The sequence below is a fragment of the Thamnophis elegans genome, chromosome 11, assembly GCF_009769535.1.
Source record: "Thamnophis elegans isolate rThaEle1 chromosome 11, rThaEle1.pri, whole genome shotgun sequence".
Taxonomy (NCBI): domain Eukaryota; kingdom Metazoa; phylum Chordata; class Lepidosauria; order Squamata; family Colubridae; genus Thamnophis; species Thamnophis elegans.
The window spans coordinates 36,813,917-36,828,362 of NC_045551.1; the positions used below are offsets into that span (position 1 = coordinate 36,813,917).

The 14,446-nt window shown below is 39.0% G+C and overlaps 1 protein-coding gene across 2 annotated transcripts; it reads left to right on the forward strand.

Moving 5' to 3' along the window:
• Positions 1-943: 943 nt before the first annotated feature.
• C11H2orf49 (chromosome 11 C2orf49 homolog) lies at positions 944-13,816 on the forward strand. 2 transcript variants are annotated; one of them, XM_032226819.1, is made up of 6 exons: positions 944-3,302; positions 4,011-4,200; positions 5,114-5,384; positions 7,978-8,144; positions 9,625-9,988; positions 11,239-13,816. In XM_032226819.1, the coding sequence occupies exons 2-6, from the start codon at positions 4,193-4,195 to the stop codon at positions 11,284-11,286; spliced, it is 858 nt and encodes a 285-aa protein (XP_032082710.1). In that variant the 5' UTR covers positions 944-3,302; positions 4,011-4,192; the 3' UTR covers positions 11,287-13,816. The 2 variants fall into 2 exon arrangements, with proteins under 2 accessions (XP_032082710.1, XP_032082711.1); XM_032226820.1 differs by having other exon boundaries at positions 4,064-4,200.
• Positions 13,817-14,446: the final 630 nt, after the last annotated feature.

Below are 14,446 nucleotides of genomic sequence, written 5' to 3' on the forward strand. Positions count from 1 at the left end.
AATGATTTCTTTATGATATCTATTGCATATCAGATTTTCAAGTTTCTGACACTGCACTATGAACATTCGGAAGGCTATTATGAATTAGACTGAAAAGCAACTGATTTTAGAGCCAGTGTCCTAAGTTTGGGAGTAAACTCTCAATCAAAACATTTTTCAATATTGCATCATCTCAAGCATAATTCCATGTCTTTTACCTGATTAGGAAAAAAACCTGAAATATTTGTAGCTTTCAACAACAATAACACTTATAAAACTTTCTATATTTTAAGGGCAATCTAGAAAGTATTTCTGTTAATCAGAAATGTTCTAAAATTTTTAAAAAATGTCATTTTTTCACATATTTCCTGCTGTACAATGAATTATTCAAAGTTTTTTTTATATTTAAAGAGAAAAATTGTGAAATGACTGTGTATTCCACACTGAATAGACTGCCTTGTTCATGAATTGTTCCATGCAGAATATAGACAAAATAAAGATGCATGCAGACAAACAATTTTCTTTTTGCTGAGATTTCTGTCTGAATGCACAAAAATAGCTTAAGTAAAGTAAACCCATAAGAATGACAGTGTGCAAGGTTGGGTTTCACTATTTATTTCCATGCCCTATTGGTATTGCAGAATGTCTGCAAGTGAGATGAAATTATTGATAACAAATTGGATTAATGGAGTCAGAAGGTAGTCTAGGAGAAAGCCAGGTTCAGATGAACTGAATGATCTTATTCTTAGAGAAAGGGGCTTCCAATGTCCCGAATCCACATTTTCAAAGTGTGATTTGTAGAATACAGATCAAAGCACCTTTACATTGAACTGGATTTCTGGTGACTTTAGAGATACATCCATGGAGATTTCCTGGTAACTACAGTAGTAGTTTGCCATTGGCTTTTGGGATGTTTTTTTTTTAATGCTGATTTTCATATAGAGCCAAAAAATTTTGATGGTCTCCAAAACTGTTAACAAACCAAACCAGATTCTATTTACCTTTTCAGGATCAATCAATGAGCTCCTCCAGAAAGATGGCTGACAAGCAGTAGGGAGATTTTTCTCTCCTGCTGATGATCTGCTGATTTTGCTACCAAAAGCTGGTTCTTTGGTGGCCTTGCTCCCTGGATTTGAATAGCACCTAGGAGTGACCCAGATTGTCTTTGGACAAAAGTGGACCCACCTGGGATAAGGAATCTTGAAGATTACTATTCCAAGTGGGAGTGGCAGAAAACCAGGTCATCCATCTTTTTCCTTTTGGCAGACCATTCTCTTAAGCACATGTGGGTTTAGTTGAAACCTTTTTCTACCTTTTTAAAAGTTTGTTTTGTTTTGTTTCTTATCTCTAAAAGTTGACCAGCTGGTTGAATGCTGATTTATTTTAACCCGTTGGATTTTATTTATTTCTTTCTTGTTCTTTGCCTTTTATCTTTTTTTGACTTTTTTCAATATTCCTTGTCATAAGAAAAACAAGACATGCCTTGAAGTAATAAGTGTTTGGATTTGATTTACATCTATTTTGTACCTTTACTATACTTTGAAGATTATTTTTTCAAAAATCTTTTTTAATCTGGATTGAAATAGTCTCATAGCCTCTCTATGTTGACATATATCCTCCCTGTCTCTGAGAAGCTTTATCCTTCTGTTGTCAAGTTATGCCAAAGCAACAGGACCTTTTGGTTATACACAAATCCAACTTGAAAACTTTTTTAAACAATTTGACAAAATAATGCTTCCAAAGAAACCTATCCAAATGCAAGTAATTGGAGTTAAATTAGATTCACAAAAGGAATTGGATTTAAAAGCAGTAGATTCGGTGAAAGACATTAAAAGAGGTACAGATGTTATAAATTTAGACCTGAAATGTTATAAATTTTAGATCTATAAATCCCCTACCTGAGGGGATTATTATGCATGCTTGCATAATGCAATGCCTTCAGGCTTTCACACTCTTACAATAGCAGAAAATTGTCTGAATGGTCAAATGAAGGGGATTGGAGAATGGATTATCATATGCAACTCAGAAACAACTTCAATTGGACTTTTTGGGGAATATAGATCAACTTTGGAGAATGGATCTAATATATTTAACTGGACAACAATTGAAAAGAGATGGCATTAAGAAACAATCCTGGATATTTAATCCAGGATGAATCAGAGTTAACTGTGAGGATGATTGGAGATAGATAAGCTGTAGTAAACTTCCTGCAAGTTGAATTACAATAGTAGTTTATTAACAGTGGGGTTCTAATATTTTACTCTTGCTTTTGTTCACTAAATTATTTGTAAAATAAATTAACATTTTGGGGGATTGCAGTGTTTGCAGATATTTTGCAAGCAGTAATGAAAAAATGCACCATTTAGTCAAAGTCTCACATTCAAAGTTATATTCATGTATACTCATATTCGGGGGATGGTAGAGGACAGGAAGGCCTGGAGGAATGTTGTCCATGGAGTTGTGATGGGTTGGACACGACTTTGTGATTAACAAAAACATATTTAGTCAACTTTCTCATATTGAGAAAGTACACCCATCCATAATTTCTAGCTAGCATAGCCCAATAAAATTTCAGGAGTGGTATTTTAATACATTTAGAATCAAGTTGGCATTTATTTAAGACACACAATGGAGCTTATTTTAGAATTCATACACAATTATCTGAGATTGCATTGAAAGGCTCAGATGTGTCATCACAGGGCACTTTGCCACTTACACCATCAGTGTAGCTTGTAGTAGTTGTCTACAGGGGCATTATACAATTGTTTCAGTTCATTAGTTTTTTTAAAAAAAAATCTTGATAATTTGCATCTGAAAATGTAAAATGCATTGCTAATAGTTATAGAATGTTACAAGAAATATCTATAGCTAGCTGACCACATATACACAAACTTTCTATTAGCAAAATCCACGTTAGCCAATAAGATTATTTTTAATAATTCTCTATAGATAACTCTCCTTGTTCTCCATAGTCATTCGTCCATATTCAAGCTGAAATATATAAGCATTTCAAAATACGGGAGTAAATATAATTCATAACTTTTAATTAAAAAAGGATTTGGGTTAAAACTCTAAATTTGCACCCACGACCTTTCTAACCCGGATGTTTTGAAGGTGGGGGAGGGGGGAGTTGCTTCTTTTAAAGTTCTTCCTAATTCTCTCTTTCGTCATTTAGATGCGCATCTTCCAAGTCGGTTCCTTGCCAAAGATATAAAAAATGAAGAATAGCACAAAATATGTTATCAACATTTCCCCTTCGTGTTGTAACAAGCGGGAGGCGGAAAGACGGCTTTTTGATGTCCTTCATATTGGCAACTGGGACGGTGGGTTTTGTCCAGAAAAATTGGATTACCTGCTCCCGGGATCTCCTAGCGCCTCCTTCCCCAAGGGCTACGGAGCTCTCCCGTTCGCTTCCCGAGATCTGCTGCCGTGACCAGGCGAGCGACTTGAACAAAATAACGTAGACATCCAATATTTAGTTGCTGGCAAATAGTAATATGCGGGATTATTCCCACGCTGCAGCATAAGGAGGGGGGGGGGGGAGAGGCTGCTCGCGAGTCGATATATGCAGATCGTCAAAAAGAATTCAGTTCTTCCCCTAAAAAGGAATCTCTACAATGAGACGCTCAAAGCGCTTAACAGGAAGTCAAAATTCACTTTTTTCGCAAAGGCGTTTCAAATTCAGCGTGCTTGCATGCCCGCGTACAAGCTTTGTAACTGAACTTTAAATGTGATCGACGTTATAGAGGAGAGTCCTTTTAGAGTAGTGACAAAGAAGCAGCCTGAGAACGTCTTTTACGATTAGCCCATTGCATTACAAGGCAAAAAAAAAAAAGCTGCAGCTCACGAAAACTTGTGCCTTTTAATGGGCTAGTCAGGAAAGGTGCCCCGATCCCCCGACTCGATGTGACGGAGGGAAGGGCAAGGAAACATTTTAACTACTCTGATCTCGGTTGCAGTTGGAAAGCCGGTGTATAGGGTGCATGTTTGGATGGAAATCTCAGGTTGTGTCTCATTTAAAACTTTTTCAGTACTTTACTATCAGATTTGGACTACCTGCGGGGTGATCATAAATCATTTTCAGGCCAGCACCGTTGTGTAACCAGAGAATAAAGCCGCCTGGGCCGATCCTCATTGCCTGGGGGCTGAACCCTTTTCTTCAAAACGTAAAATCCTGCTGGGCTGGTTATGGATTTCACCGCCCCTTCCCGAAATGCAAAGGTAATGGGATACCCCTGAAATGAATTTTAGATAGGGCTGTTGCTAAAGCAGTCTTTTTCAAACTTGCAATTCTAAGACGTGTGGCCTTCAACACATACTGGCTGAGGAACTCTGGGAGTTGGAAGTCCACGCATTTTAAAGTTCGAGAAACGCTGCTAATGAATGTTAACAGAGTTGGGAGGAACCCTGGAGGTCTTCTAGTCCCAACGTCTTGTCATGCAGGAGATTCTATACCATTCCGGACAAATGCTGTTCGGAGCACCCACAACTTTTGGAGGCAAGCCGTTCCACTGGTTAATTGTTATCACTACCGGAAATGTCTCCATAGTACTTAATGGAATCTCTCAACGAGTTTCCATCCATTATTTCTCGTCCTGCCCTCAGGTGCTTTGGAGAATAGGTCTACCGCCTCTTCTCTGTGACAGCCCTTGATTATTGGAAGACTCTTATGTCACCCCTTAGCCTAGTTTCCAACCCCGATTCATTTTAAAACTTAAACGAGTATTTTATTTATTTACTTATTTTATTTAGTTTGTCAAACATGTAAAAGATAACGGGTATAACTATAACTATATAACTATAATACAGTAAATTGCTACGAATAAATGGAGACAGTAAGGCAGGGACGTAGGCACACTGGTGCGCTTATGCATGCCTCTTAGGAATGGGGTGAGATCAACAGTAGACAGTCTTAGGTTAAAACTATTGGGGGTGGTGGTTGAGGATGTAACAACAGAGTCAGGTAGTGCATTCCAGGCATTGACTTATTATTCACATAGGAAGTTCAAGTTTCATTTATTGGATCAAACAGAGAAAGTAGAAAATTGAAGAATTCTGCATTTTTCCTGGGATTTGCCTCAACGGCGGCTACGCTGAAACTCCCCTTTTCGTTTTTTCGTTCGTTCTTTGACAGCGGGAGCCCGGAAACGGACACCTTTCACTCTACCTTTTCGTACCTCCGCGGCGCTTCCTCTGAACGTCGCTTCGCCTTGCGTCACCGGAAGGAACCTTCGGAAAGAATGCTCAGGCGGCCAATCAGGATTGCGTTTGGAAAGATGGCGGCTTTCGGGGACCGCAAGCTCTCCGCGAAGGATGGAAGCGGCGACGGGGCGCGGGTGGACTCGGACCTCCTGTTGCACCCGGAGCTGCTCTCCCAGGAATTCTTACTCTTGACGCTGGAGCAGGTAGCGAGGAGGGGAAGGCGGGGCGGCGAGGAAGCACGGGCTGGACTCGAGGTTCCTGGCACCCACCCTCCAGGGTCTCTGCCGGGCATATTTGGTTTTGCCACCGCCCTGGGAGAAGGCGGCTTGGCCTCGTGTCCCGCTTTAACACTTTCGCGACGTTCCTGACCAGTCCGCAGACTGGCATTCTTCCCTTGTTGTTGGTAGCAACGCAGGCAATAGAAGAAGTTTGCTCCCTAAGTGTGGTGATCACACGACCTTTATAAAGGGCATTCCTTTATTTCAGAATTATTTTAATTATTATAAGAATGGAGTAATTTAACTTTATTGCTTTTCCTTGGATTTTTCTTTGCAAAGCAACGTTATAATCATAGTAGAGGTGAAGGTTCCCCTCGAATATATGTGCTAGTTGTTCCCAACTCTAGGGGTCAGTCTTCATCTCCATTTCAAAGCCAAAGAGCCAGTGCTGTCCGAAAATGTCTCTGTGGTCATGTGGCCAGCATGACTAAATGCCGAAGATGCATGGAACACTGTTACCTTCCCACCAAAGATGGTTCCTATTTTTCTATTTGCATTTTTATGTGCTTTCGAACTGCTAGGTTGGCAGAAGCTGGGGCAAGCAATGTAAGCTCACTCCCTTACATGGCACTAGGGATTCGAACCGCCAAACTGCGAACCCTTCTGATCAACAAACTCAGCATCTTAGCCACTTAGCTCTTGTTATAATCATATACACTTAAAAAATGTTTATCTAGTAATCTCTTTATCTTGCCGACTCCCACTGCTTCCAGTTGATCTCCATCTTCTGCCTCCTGCTGCTGCTGCTGCTTGCAAGGTGGCATGAACCTTCACCAGGTGAACGAGGGAGCCAGGGTTGGTGGAACACAAGGGGACAGCGGAGCCTAGGCAGAGGGTGTGAGAAAAGGTGAAGCGGGCAGGTAAAGTGCACCTTGTCAGCAGTGAGAGGAAGTAGAAGATGGAGAAGCTGGGAGCAGTGGAGGTGCAGGGCAGTAAGTGTGGTGGAATGGCAGAAGTAGAGGAGTACAGAGCCACAAGTATGGCAGAGAGCAGTGTTCCTGGATGGTGGATGGAGAAGATAGGCAGGTGGGGAGAGAGGAAGCAAAGGTGAGAGAAGAGCAGGAGCAAGAGAACCGGGACTATTGAAACTGCCATTGTTAAGCAGTATGATCATGTGGTGTTTTGTTTAATAACAGTATTGCTTAGCAAAGGAAATGATGGCTCCCAATTAAGGCCGTTAAGCAAGGACTACCTGTATCTTCTCTGTTATCAACATGATACCCTATCTTGCAAGTCTATAACATTTATCATGACACATAAGAGATGTGTCACCCCCCTCCCCCCAATACATTAAGCAGCAGCATTAACAATAAGGAAATGTCTAGCTTCTCTTGCTTCATTTTTGTTCCATCTAGTAAAATTTACCACCTTTCTCCTAGAAGAGTGATGTATATGGGTGGAATAACCAGAATTTTTATATTAGGGAGACCTTCCATCATATTTGATAACCAGCTAGTATTATAGGCTCCTCCTGTTTTTGTAGGTCTGGAGTAAAATGTACATTCTGTGTGACAAAAGAAACCCTGAACTGTAAAAGCATGCCAGCAAACCTTTGGTGATTTTCTAACTGCTGTATTGTACAAAGTATATTGCTACACATAGAATTACTTTCAAGCACATTATGAACTATAATACCGTGTTTCCCCGAAAATACAACATCTCCTGAAACTAAAGCCTTGCCACATTTTTCAGGTGGGCAAAAATATAAGCTCCAGCCCCGAAAATAAGCCCCCTGGACAACCCCCTCCTCCAGCGAGGCAGAGCACCGCGCACCAACCTAGCGGTATCCCAAAGGCACCAAGCCGCAGGAGCGGGGGGAGGGAGCAGACGGAAGAAAGGCACTCACGTTGCTTGGCATCTTTGGGATACCGCTAAGTTGGGGAGTGATGTTCTGCCTGGCTGGAGGGGGTAATTGCCGGGCGGCAAAGTCTTCCAGCAGCCTGCCCATAAACATACAGCACACTCCTAGAGCAGCCACTGCTGGAAGAATCGGAAGCCGAGTTCTGGGAGTTTGGAAGCCGGAGAAGTTTTGCTCGGAGCTCGGCAGCACCTTCAAGGACAGCTGGCCCAGGGCATGGTGAGGCTGGGAGGCATGAGAGCTGGGGGCGGAGCAGGCTCTCGTTCAACCCCTCTCTAGCCGGGCAGAGCTCCAATCACTTAGGGGGTATCCCGAAGGTGCCAAGCCACGGGAGCTGGGGAGGCAGGCAGAGCGCCACATGGCTTGGCGCCTTAGGGATACTCCCTAGGTCAGTGAATGCTGCTCTGCCTGGCTGGAGAGGGGGTTTGCCAGGTGGCTGCTCGTGAGCATGGTCACCTCATGGCTGCTTTGCCCCTGAAGCTGTACCCGGCTCTTCGGGAGCCCGCTCGCAAGGGAGCAGCCACCCAGCAACCCCAAAACAATAAGCCCTCCCCCTCTATAAGCCCAAAGCCATATTTCGTGGGTCAAAAAAATATAAGACCCTGTTGATTTTCGGGGAAACATGGTATTCGTAACATGATTTCTATTGTTTTTCATTAGAAAAATATCCCAGTAGAAGATGAGGTGAAAACCAGTAAAGACTGCCTTACTGACTTGTATATTCAACATGTTATACCATTGCCTCAGCGTGATTTGCCCAAAACCAGATGGGGGAAACAAATAGAAAAGCAAAGAGGTCAGCAAGTGTTGAAACATAGCACCCAAAGGTAAGTTTGCTTTGCTTACAGTACTTGGATTCTCTTCAAAATCTTTCAAAAGTCTATGACATAACAGGAAACCAACTTATCTTGAATTAGACAATTTTTTCCTGCATTTTAATTATTTGTTATTAGATTTTTGTCCTGCTTTCTTTCTGTGTAACTCAGGACAGTGACAGTCTTCAAATTCCTGCCTCCTATTTCCCCACAATAAGAACCCTGAGAGGTGGATTCGGCTGTGAGGGAGTGTCTACCCCAAAGTCACCAGGTGGCTTTCACTCCTAAAGGAGGCCTAGAACTCACAACTTCCTGCTTTCCAGGGCAGCATATTAAATCACTGTACCAAATTTATTATTTGCATCCTCCCAAATCGGCTTTCAAGTAAGAAAACAATTGTATATTAAAGTACAGTAGTAATTGATAACTAACAGCCCATTTCTGCACTCCTCATCAAAGGGCAGAAGAGGTCATTACCCTGTAGGTCAAGAGGGAAGAATGAGTCCAGTTGAGCAGGCCTCAGTGGGGGGAGGATTTTCATTTGGTTCTTGAGGCCCACTTTCCACAGGAGAGCTGGTGGTAATGCATCTGTACAGCTCTCAGCTAAGCAACACTCTGATTGTAGCTCTCTGTGACTTCAGACTCTCTCAGCTTTATCTGAGAAAAAGTCTGCCAATTGAAGAACGGAAACCTTGATTATTTTGACCTACTCTTTGTCAGATAAATAAAACAATTTTGTTGTCTGTATTGGCAGATTAAAGTTACACATTATTATGAAAAGAAATTGGACGTCAACAGTCATAAATTAGCATTGAGATCAAGACAGGGTTAGCACTGAACTGCTTTCATTTATCTGTATATAATATGTTTCATGCATAACCCAAGTACCTAATTTCATCCAGGGAATTAAGTCAAAAAGAGGTATGCCACATATATTTATACTTCATTAAGTATCCTGTTGCTCCAGTTGTAGCATCTTATCTGAAATTGGTGAAACCAGTGCAATTCATAATTAAAAAGAATTACCACCAACTAAAAGTAGAATCTTGACAAATTTCTAAGCAAAAACATCAAAAGTGGACAGTGCTGAGGCAAAGGATTTAACTGGGCTCTGGAATCTTCGTCCAAGATTATTGTCCATCTTTGAATTAATCTTAGGAGAACATATGTACAGACTTGGATTATTTCAGTTTGGTTTGTCCAGTTCTTCATTACGTTTTGAAATGATTAGTGTGTTCTTTATTCTTAGACTGGATTAGTTGTGAAATTAATGCACATCCGGCTGTAGGAAAGCATTGCCATTTGTGTGAGATTAATTTTTCATCAGTTTGAATAGCTAACGTCCTGATTTAAATATGCATATGGGGGAAAGTTATATTGGAATTGACTAGACTCTCTTTCAAATAGTTATTAAAATGAGATATTATTTGGAATACTGTAATAATTTTTGTTTCATATATGATTAATTTTTATGTCACTTTTTCTTATTCAGCATTATGGCAACGGAAAGTCTAAGAAAAAGGCCTCTCATTGTGTTTGATGGTAGCTCAACAAGTACAAGTATTAAAGTGAGGAAGACTGAGAATGGAGCCGCTGATGGTTTAAAATTCCTTTCATCTGAAAGTACCAATATCACTTGTAAAAGACTGCCTGTTCCTTCAAATTCGACATTGTGCATATCTGCTTCCACTTTCTCATTGGATGTTAAGAGGGAATCTAGGAATAATGAGGGTAAAAAGAACAATATTGTAGTTAATATGTCACCTGGTCAAAAGCCGTCAGCTTTAGAGCCTCTTACAGGAACTACTGCTGTGAAATATAAGAGAGCTGCTCCGAAAGAAGAATTGGATTCATCAGTAAGTATATCGACTATTTTATGAGGTCATTTTTGAATGCTGTCTCAGTAAATGTCTCGGTACTTAGCATCTGCCATTTTTAACAACAGAATTCAAACTTGCACCAGCCTTTGCCTATCTTAATTTTGTTCAAGAAGCCTTTTGTTCATTATTACCATGTTGTTGTTGTGTTATCTTGATAGAGTTTTATTATTGTTAAAAATAATTCTCAGTTGGCACAAAACAAGTAATATGCTTTGTCCTAAAAGTGCTTTACAAAAATCTGTGTGAGATGTAAAAGTAATTATTTTAGAAATGGCACAAGTTTCATTTGGTTTTGGGTTTTTTTGTGTGTGTCTAATCTGAAAATCTTTTCTAAGAAAACAAGGGTTTTTTTGGACATTGATAATCTGTATTCTCCCTTCCCATGTTCCAAATTCTGATTCTCTGGGATCTTAAAATATGTTAGATGTCAGGTGCAAACAACCAGACCCACTTGTGGATAGGCCCAAGGTATTTTATTATTGGTCACCTATGCAGATATAAACCTAAGGGTTTGACCTCAGAAGTTTACTTTCTGGAACAGATTTTAAACTGGAATGTCTCTTTACTTCCACTAGAGGGGTCCCCTCCCTTTCAGCTGGTAGTTCTACCACATTGGCTTAAGGACATTTAAGAGAGTCTGCCTCCTGTGCTGCCTCAAGTTATGAACTATGTGGGATGGAGCACAGAGGTTTACAGAGGAGGTTTTATAGAGGAGAATGAGAAGCCTGTTGAGGAAAGGAGACATTAGTGTGCCAAGAGATCCCATTTCACGTCTTAAGTGGGACCTCTTGTTCCAGAGCACGGGTGTCAAACTCTTTATCACGTCACATGACATATCATGACTTTTTTGTCTTTGCTGAGCCAGGCTACGTGTGACGCATCCGACCCATGGGCCGCCAATTTGGCAGGCCTGTTCTAGAGAGTTATGGGCCTATGCCCATAATTTGCCACCCACACTTGTTATTGCATCACTGGACATTGTGGAAGATACAGATGAATGCAGGGAGTAAGAGACAATAAATAGTAATGATAAACATCCTTCAATTAATTTGGGATACATACTAATATTTCCTTCATTCGTCCAGACAAGAACCTAATATGGAAAATTGAAGTCCTTTTTAAAGATTTCAAAACACCTTCGTTTTAACCACTAGATGGAAACCGAAATCAAGTTCTGGATGCTTTAACATGTCTCCTTAAACAATCTAATTCTTTTCTCCCTCCAGAAGCCTCCTGAAGCAAAAAAGAAGATCCAGCATGTAACATGGCCATGAACCCATGAGAGTTAGAAATGCAAATGATGCTGAGTCTTCATTTCAGGACAGAAGAATTGTACTAACCAGAGATGCAGATTGCAGTGGTAGTTGCTTAGAACTTCACGGTATAAAGAAAGCACTACATGTTCACCATCAACCTGAGAATCTTTATCTTGCACTTTGAATTTACTCCCCATTTTAGAAGTTAATTTTGGTAGAACAAAATTGTTTTAGCAGCCTTTCTTCTACATTTTTAACTCTAGTCTATACATCAAGTCTTTGCATGATTTGATATAGAAAGTTTCTAACTATTCTATTCAGTTGTACAATAGTATATTTTTTAACACATACCATATATTTAAATAGTATGGAAGACTGTTTCCCTATTCTGCTGATTTTACTAGGATATTTCCACATAATAGTTCTGTTGAAAGGCCCAGAAAAACAATTTCTCATTTTTAGGTGCCAATATTATTTTTTGAGAAACTATTTGGGTCCTTTCCAGTTTTCTTTATGTGAAATCCTGAACTCTCTATACTGGTTTTGCTTCAAATTGAAGTTTTTGCTAAAATGGAAGATCAAATGGATTTCTCTTGTCTTTAGAGATACATAGTCAGAAGCCCCCACCCTCAAGATTGTGTGTTGGGGAAAAAAACTGTGTGAAGCAGAACTGCATTTTTATACAGTATGTGATTCGTGTTTTATACTAGCATTTTTAAGGAAAGCTTATTTAACTACAATTAAATAATGCCTGACAAAATTGAGATGGAAAATAATGCTTGCTCTATTTATTTATGCAGCTAGAAAAGAGATGAATTAAGTGGAAGTTTGCAGGGATGAAAGTTTTGTCTGTGAATAAATTGTTTGAAACTTATTGTATTTTTTTCTTATACGAGGTAAAAAAACATCCCGGGGTTTAAAAATATTAGAGTCACATTTGTATGCTCAATGTAGTTGTACATCATTAATGAAATTGCATTAGTTAAAGGCTCTGAAGAAGCTGGAAGCATCTTAGTGATACAGATAATTTAGTTTCAAAACTTTAAAATTTTAGCAGCTTCTTCACAATGAACACAAAACAGAAGTAAAATGAGATACAATTGTTGTAAAAATTGCTCGTTTTCGGGAAGAAAAAAACCAATTATCACACTGAGTTGTGTTGTTATCAGTGGTAGATAAAAGACCTCACTTCTGAACATTTATAAGATTTAGCCCACAGTCCTATATGCTACTGCTTCATAGTAAATTTTATTTAACTTATGTTTAACTATTGACTCTGATTGCATTAAGTGACATAATTTCCATTGCATCCATTGTGCCCTAAAACATCACAGAGCACTTCAGAATATAAAGAATGGTGTATTGAAGTGTAGTTGAATTCAAACAATTGTACAAGTTTTCTACTTGAGTACTGTATACAATTTAATTTTGTGTTTTTGAATTGCTGTCCTTTTATTAGCTCATCTAAATTAAATTAATTTAAGTGTGATCTCTTGTTTAGATCATCTTTATGCTATAATTTTATCTTACTTGTTAGGCTGATTCAACTGAGGTTTTTTGTATAATAGAATTAAACATTTGTGCCAGCATTGGTGGATTAAGCTACACATAACAGGACTTTTGCAACACTGGAAACATTTAAATAGTCTTTAGAACTGGCATACAGTAGCTTTACTTTGTGCTGTAAATAACTATTGATTTTTTTTAATTTAGCACTTTTGATCATAGCTTGATTTTATTATCCTTTGAAATGCAGCTTTGGTCAGTACATGTATAAGGGTTTGTAATTCGTTTTTTTTTTAAAAAAAATCTAGGTGTGTTCTCCATTTTTAGGAATTGCAGTATATATTCCAAACTAGCAGCTGTAGATTGTAGATTCAAGTAAAAAAATAATTATTCTTACAAAGACCATAAAAGATAACTTCCTATATGGTCAACAAATGTTAGTATTAAAAATAAAATAACACAATAATTGCGTTCCTGTCATAGAGGTGATAGAAAGACATAGATTTTAGATTCCAAAGGTTTTGTTCACATGTCATTTTCAGTGAATGACTGTCTGGTGAAGCAGCCTTAAAGATATCCCAAGGAAAGGGCAAGAGCTGATACAAAGATTTGAGTTATTAATATTTTCACATGTTTTTAAACTTGAAAATAATTTCAAAGAAAGTGACTGATCATTTTTGAGAAGCTTTTAGAATAGAATTGAGATGGTAAGCCAAGTGGGATTATTCAGTAAACAGTCCTTAAAAACAACATGAACTAATTTTTGTCATTTTAATTGAAGCCCAAACGTATTGTTGGTAACACCTGCTATGAAATAAATGTACTGTATAGCAGTCTCTGTCCTGAAACTGAGCTATCAAGGGTTATGTTGCAACAATGGATAGTGGTTTTCTCAGAAATGTGATTTCATGTAGCCACCACACTGAATTTGGGCATCCTCATGAGATCAAAAGATGAAAGCATAGAAACAAAAGCGTTTACTGGCCATTATCCGCTCTATTTTAAGAGTGATAGTGAAAATGTTGCTCTGGTGGGTTTTTTTTATAAAGATACTTGGGAGTTTTTCTGTATTGTTCTAATTGTACTGTTTGTTCTTAGTCAACTGACCAGAGTCTTGGAACAGTGTGGTTCAGAGATATGCTACAATCCATTTATCTCCAATTGCCTTGAATTATGGCCATGTTGGCAGCTGCCAATCATAATTGTGTGGGCTTAGTGCAGCTCTCAAGGGAAAGTAAATTCTTCCTGAGCTGGGAAAGAGATTTAACCTGTGCAATAACCTGGCGTCCAGAGAGATGAAGCCTAATACTCCCGTTCAGCTGTATTTTTAATGCACTTATCAAGGATTCCCATTTATTTATTGATGAGTATTTCTCAGTAAAACATTAACTGAGTAGATTTGTAAAGAGATTACACAGCGAATCACCTGTGGGCGAACAGCTATTGTGATCAAAGTCTACACAAATAAGGAAATGCAGCAAATACGCATTGTCACAACTACAACAGCACAAGAAATGGAATGGAATGTAAATCTGCATTATGGTCTATTTCAGGGAATTAGGACAATTTGTTACCTCCATATGAAGTAGTTAACCATGTCCCATATTTTATGAGACAGTTTGTAATGGTAAAACCAATATAAAATGCTTTGATTTTATATTGGTTTTTGAAA

Excerpts from the sequence above, each read along its gene's own strand:
- C11H2orf49 (XM_032226819.1), top strand. Across the intron at positions 8,145-9,624 it reads TTGAAACATAGCACCCAAAG|CATTATGGCAACGGAAAGTC; the intron begins GTAAGTTTGCTT and ends TTTCTTATTCAG. Across the intron at positions 9,989-11,238 it reads AAGAAGAATTGGATTCATCA|AAGCCTCCTGAAGCAAAAAA; the intron begins GTAAGTATATCG and ends TTCTCCCTCCAG.